The sequence below is a fragment of the Lactuca virosa genome, chromosome 9, assembly GCF_052849685.1.
Source record: "Lactuca virosa cultivar CGN04683 chromosome 9, Lactuca_virosa_CGN04683_v6, whole genome shotgun sequence".
NCBI classification, from domain to species: Eukaryota; Viridiplantae; Streptophyta; class Magnoliopsida; order Asterales; family Asteraceae; genus Lactuca; species Lactuca virosa.
This window is the reverse complement of record NC_136434.1, coordinates 206,650,565-206,656,877: the sequence shown is the minus strand read 5'-3', so window position 1 is coordinate 206,656,877 and position 6,313 is coordinate 206,650,565. Positions and strand designations below refer to the sequence as shown.

General features: G+C 31.0%; 1 protein-coding gene across 2 annotated transcripts; it reads left to right on the top strand.

Moving 5' to 3' along the window:
* The first annotated feature begins 384 nt into the window (after positions 1–384).
* MRE11 (DNA repair and meiosis protein (Mre11)) lies at positions 385–5,707 on the top strand. 2 transcript variants are annotated; one of them, XM_079074146.1, is made up of 23 exons: positions 385–507; positions 975–1,017; positions 1,096–1,231; positions 1,314–1,471; positions 1,577–1,667; positions 1,794–1,913; positions 1,989–2,057; positions 2,152–2,243; positions 2,353–2,455; positions 2,555–2,662; positions 2,746–2,808; positions 2,911–2,982; positions 3,069–3,146; positions 3,235–3,297; positions 3,406–3,466; positions 3,559–3,641; positions 3,728–3,841; positions 3,933–4,010; positions 4,092–4,160; positions 4,296–4,552; positions 4,670–4,790; positions 5,160–5,375; positions 5,468–5,707. In XM_079074146.1, the coding sequence occupies exons 2-23, from the start codon at positions 1,001–1,003 to the stop codon at positions 5,498–5,500; spliced, it is 2,202 nt and encodes a 733-aa protein (XP_078930272.1). In that variant the 5' UTR covers positions 385–507; positions 975–1,000; the 3' UTR covers positions 5,501–5,707. The 2 variants fall into 2 exon arrangements, with proteins under 2 accessions (XP_078930272.1, XP_078930273.1); XM_079074147.1 differs by having other exon boundaries at positions 390–567.
* The last annotated feature ends 606 nt before the right edge of the window (positions 5,708–6,313 follow it).

Below are 6,313 nucleotides of genomic sequence, written 5' to 3'. Positions count from 1 at the left end.
CGGAATAAACAATTGTTGAAAGAGGAGCGATGTGGAAGGCCAGAAGGAACGGGGTGTGAGGTTGAAGGAAGAAAGTGTTCACAAGTGAGAAGGGCAATAGAGGGAAAGAAGGGTTCTGTCTCGGTCAGCCATTATTTTTTCACGGACTCGGTAAGCCATCGATCAGCCATCCCCTGACCGAGTAAGAGCAAATATTTTTTTATCAAAGGGGCCGACTCGGACCGGGTCAGATAAAAGCTCTGACTGGACCCGGTCAGAGGGAAATCAAACAACCCCTCAGTAAAATAATACTATCACATTATCATTTATTTCATATGTCAAAATATTCAATGCTAATGATTTATAACTGGGACAAACTTCATAAACATAAATGGGGCTCGTGGACTTATGCTGTCATTTTGAGCCCAAAAGTGTTGAGAGAAATAAAAAATGGCATCCATGGTGACATAGTTTTATGTTGACGAAGAAGAGACGGAGTTTCTTCAAATTCCCGCCAGTGCTTCACCGGTAATTGACGAATTCCATAGTTCTTAAGTTCATACAGCATTTCGTTAATCCTGCTTATAGGTGAAGTTGTTTCCTCTTCATTAATTATCTTCTTTTTGTTATAAATTTTAATTCTTCTAGAGCTCCGCGAAGTTATCTTTTTTTGTTCTTCCATTATACATGTATGTTCGTATTTTTATTGGATCCTTTTTGAGAAATTGAGTGTGAAGATTTAAATTCCATGCGACTTTCCCATTCTCAGTTAACAATCGATTAAAACAAAAGTCTACTTGTATGTCATTGCTTGTTTCAGAAATACTGTAATTGCTTTAGGGTTTTAGCTCTAAAATTTGTTAGTTGTTTAGAGATATGACTGTCGTATGCGCAAAATAGAGACTGTATTGACACTTCTTTTTACATAAACTCATTGATAGTAGATACTTAACTGCTCTTTTCTCTAATCACGAATTATTGTTCTGTTGTTTTAGGGTTTAAGAGCTGAAACTCTTGTACCATGGGTGATCTATCAAGGTAAAATATGTCCTATTTGCTTTAACTATCTATAAACCCTAATTCTTATCACATGTCTACATGTTGTGTATGATATAGGGAGGATAATAGCAACACTGTTCGTGTACTTGTTGCTACAGATTGTCATCTTGGCTATATGGAAAAAGATGAGGTTCGAAGGCATGACTCATTTCAAGCATTTGAAGAGATATGCTCCATAGCAGAACAGAAAAAAGTAACATATTTTTCCTCCCTCATTCATCATTAAATCTTTAAGTTCATGATATGATAAAAACTAACATTCAATCTGTCATCAGGTGGACTTCCTACTTCTTGGTGGTGATCTTTTTCATGAAAACAAGCCATCAAGAACAACATTAGTGAAAGCAATTGAGATTTTGCGTCGATATTGTCTTAATGATAAACCAGTGCAATTCCAAGTTGTCAGTGACCAGACTATAAACTTTGCAAATGTGTAATGAATCTAATGATCTATTTTTTTATATTAATATCATATCACTTTTGGTAACATCTACAAATGGGATTGGTGTCTTTTTTTACTGTGTTTCAATGTGAACAGATTTGGTCATGTAAACTATGAAGATCCTCATTTCAATGTTGGCTTACCAGTGTTCAGTATTCATGGAAATCATGATGATCCAGCTGGAGTGGTAATATTTATAGTAGAAAACATATCTTTCTTCTTATATATGTCATCCAACCATGTTTGGTATGAGAGAATCAGGGTTTAGGGTTTAAATTATAGTGAAAATAACATCTTTTTTGTTTTTTTACAGGATAATCTTTCTGCAGTTGATATTCTTTCAGCATGCAATCTTGTAAATTACTTTGGGAAAATGGTTCTTGGAGGATCTGGGGTTGGGCAAATCACTCTCTACCCAATTCTTATAAAAAAGGTCCCTTGTGAATTCTTTTTATCAAAGTTTAAAAAAGTATAATAATGCAATAATTGTTTTATATGACTTTTACAGGGTTCAACTTCTGTTGCTTTATATGGCCTTGGAAATATCAGAGATGAACGTCTAAATAGAATGTTTCAGGTTCTTTTCTTCTTAATTCTTATCCAAATTATGCATATTTTATTTTCTTTATTTATTCTTTTTAATTTTATTTGCTGTTTATTTATTATGATAGACTCCACATGCTGTACAATGGATGCGACCTGAAGCTCAAGAAAGCTGTCAAGTGTCAGATTGGTTCAACATTCTTGTGCTTCATCAAAACAGGTTATAAATATTAAATAATATTTGAAGCATATGATTACTAAAGTTGAGAAATAGAAAATGATTTTGAGACATAATGTAGCAAAATATTAAAGTGTGTTTTTATATGCAGAGTGAAGACAAATCCCAAGAATGCCATAAATGAACATTTTCTACCTCGGTTTTTGGATTTTATAGTTTGGGGGCATGAACATGAATGTCTTGTTGATCCTCAGGTGGAATTTGATTCCTATTTTTTTCTTTCTCAACTTTTTTATATTCCATAAAGCTTGACTAAATATTCATTTATATTTTAATGTTTAAATATTTAATAGGAAGTTCCAGGTATGGGTTTCCACATCACTCAACCAGGTTCTTCTGTTGCCACATCACTTATTGATGGTGAATCAAAACCAAAACATGTACTTCTTGTAGAAATTAAGGTTCTTCCTGAAAACAAAATAGAAAAAAAATTATATTTTTAAAATTTTTTTTTGTTCTACTTGTCTGACAAATATTTATACAGGGAAATCAATATCGGCCAACTAAGATACCACTACACTCTGTAAGACCTTTTGAATACAAAGAGGTAGGTTGATTTATGCAATTTTTTTTTTTTTTTTTTTTTTTTTTTTTTTTTTTTTTAATTTCAGAATGAGTCCTTTTTAATAGCTGAATGTTGATAACACAGATAGTGTTAAAGGATGAAGCTGACATCGACCCAAATGATCAAAATTCAATTCTTGAACATCTGGACAATGTGGTAATTTTTTTTTTTTTTTTAATTAATCCTAAGATTAATTTGACATAGAAATTACAGATATGGTAACTTACTTTAAATTGCATTAGGTAAACAGTCTGATAGAAAAATGTGGTCGAAGGGATGCTAGAAATTCAGAGGTTATGCTTCCACTTATCCGTGTAAAGGTAGTAAAACGTACTTAAAATGACTATTTTACCCTTTATAATAACTAGTGATACATGTTTTTCTGTTTTCATATGAATAATTTTTTAGGTTGATTATTCTGGATTTATGACAATAAACCCTCAAAAATTTGGTCAAAAGTATGTGGGCAAGGTATTTTTTTTTTATTTTTTTATTTAGTTTCAAGAGTAAATCTTTATAAAAGTTGAAGCTTTTCCTTAATATTGGTTCAACTGACATGATATTTTATAAAAAATGTAGGTTGCAAATCCCCAAGATATACTTATCTTTTCAAAAGCTTCAAAGAGAGCTCAGGGTGAAGGTTAATAAGATTATCTCAAAACAAGAAAGTTGTAATTATTCAATTTATTTTCAAAACTTTTAGTAATTGTTAAAACTTTTTGTTGGCTTTAGCAAAAATTAAGGACACTGATCGATTGCGACCTGAAGAACTGAATCAGCAAAACATTGAAGCTTTAGTAGCCGAAAGTCAACTGGTACATGGTCCACTCCCTTTGACTTCTTATATGAAAATATCAAATCTACTTTTTTCACTTTTAACAATATTTTATAATATTTACAGAAAATGGAGATTCTTCCAGTGAATGATTTAGATGAAGCATTACACAATTTTGTTAACAAAGATGACAAGATGGCTTTTTACTCTTGTTTGCAATACAATCTTGAAGAAACACGTGTAAGCATTACATTCCTTTTTTAATTTCTCATAAAATCATATTTATATTATATTCTGATTATCTGATGATATTTTTATTTTCTGAAAACAGAAAAATATATCTCGGGATCCAGATAATCTGAGCGTTGAAGTTGAGGATATAATTGTCAAAGTGGAAAAGTGTTTAGAGGCAATGAAAGATAAAATCTTGATTTAATTTTGGTATTTTTCAGTTCTATTTTATTGATATAATAATATAATATAAATGCAGACACGTGTGAAGGAAAGATCCAAGTCTAAAGAAGATCAACCATTTTCATCTAGTGCTCAATTCGATGAGGTAGGGAGGGAGGGAGGGCGGAATTGGAATTTGGTATTCCATTCCATGGTTGCTATATGGATGGAATTCAATTCTTTTTGGGCTAATATTTATTGTTGAATTTCTTATTTATTACATTCCATTCCATTTATGCAGAATATGATAAATAAAGCTCCTGGAATTGGAAGTGCAGTTTCTTTTAGTGATGATGATGAAAGCACACAATTTATTGGGTCAAAGTCTACTGCCAGGGGCAAAAAAGGAACATTACAAGGATTTAAATCAGCTCGTGATGTCACTGAAGTCAGCAAAACTTCAAGAGGAAGGGGTAGGGGTAGTAGGGGGGGTAGGGGGTCTAATAGTTTGAAGCAAACTACCCTTGATGCATCCATGATGTTTCGTCGTTCAGAAAGGTCTCCTCATTTTTAATATATATATATATATATATATATATATATATATATATATATATATATATATATATATATGTTTAAGAAAATAAAGTTAATTTAGTTTTTTTATTATTCCAGATCAGCATCAGTTGCTGCATCGGCTTCTGTTCAAAGTATAGCTGTTGATGAAGAAAATTTAGATTCTGATTCGAGTGATGAACCTGTGAAATTTGGATTAAATGAGCTTCATGATACTTCGGTATGAATGTTTTTGTTTTTATTTATTTATATAGCTTTTGTTTTTGTTTTTTTACTTAATCAGCTTAAGGGTAAATTGGTCATTTAATCTCATTCAGACGATTTATTCAGTCTAGAAAAGAAACAGACTTAATAGGGTTTAGGGGTGTTTCTTTTCTACTTAATGCATGGGGGGAGGAACACTTTATGCATTGAAAAGGGTAAAATGGTCATTTACTCGTATAAAAAAAACAATCTTTATGTATAAATAAATCACTTATTCAAGACAAACATCAAAGTGTATATGGACGTTTCTTTTGGTTTTCCTTTTTAAGTTCTGAGTTTTGACAAATGACAATATTGCCCTTCTTTTTCTTTTGATTGTTTTAAGGATGATGACACGAGTATACAAGGTAAGGGCCGAAAAAGAGGCGCTGCTCCTAGGGGAAGAGGTAGGGGGTCTACTACTGCTAAAAGGGGAAGAAAATCAGACAACACTTCATCATCAATCCAACACATGATGATGAGTAAAGATGATGATGATGATGATGATGACGACGACGATGATGATGATGTTCCAAAGAAAACAAACAAATCTCAACCAAGGGTATGCAACATGTTTTAAGTAAATATGGATTTTAGCACATCATCATCATCATCTTGATTCATCATTATTTACTACTTTTTATCTTTATGCAGGCGACAAGGAACTATGGTGCATTAAGGAGGTAGCACAAGCGAGGGTATTATCGTAATTTTGTAGTTTTAGTGTGTGTTTCTATGTATAATGCAGGTGCATTTTTTGATTTTGACATGCATTAGTTAATGATTTGATTTGTAGTTGAGATTTTTTGAAACTGTAATAAGAAAGTTTTGAGAACAATGTAAAATCGAAAGTTTGAGACATGAAATGCGATTTGGAAGTGGTTTCTTTTGGAATTATGTATTTAATAATCGATTGGTTTGATTAAATTAAGTCATTCCAAAAACTTTATTAACAAACTTGAGTTGTCAAGATTAATTTCCACACAATTAATTATAATAAAAGAAATAATACAAATAGTTTAGTTGTAAACTTAATTTTGCAAAACAAAATGTTGAATTAGACATCATAATTCAATATTATACATGAATAATAATGCCAAACTTGTAACAATTTAATTGGATCGATCATGATCCAAGGTGGCCCAGTCAAAAACTCTTGATATGTTTGTGTGGATAATGAATAATAATGTAGGCATGCACTTGTAGTTTTTTTTAGTGGATAATGAAGTTGTACCAATTATTGAAATAAGAACCACAAAATTGTTAGGAACCGAAAAAAAACACATCATTTACAATTAAAATGTTTTTTTAATTAACAATTTTCTGTTATCCAGACATAAAAAATATATATAAATATCGATATATTTTAAAAACAAAAAAATTATGTTATAACTGTTTAAACTATGAATGCTTGAACATAATATCTTTTTGTGTTGAAATATATCGATATTAACTGAATAAAGAATTATCAACTTTCATATATATATATATATATATATA

What these genes read in the sequence shown, in the direction of transcription:
- MRE11 (XM_079074146.1), top strand. An exon ending in ACTATAAACTTTGCAAATGT is followed by an intron (nt 1,472 to 1,576) that starts GTAATGAATCTA and finishes CAATGTGAACAG; the next exon opens with ATTTGGTCATGTAAACTATG. An exon ending in TTGAACATCTGGACAATGTG is followed by an intron (nt 2,983 to 3,068) that starts GTAATTTTTTTT and finishes AAATTGCATTAG; the next exon opens with GTAAACAGTCTGATAGAAAA.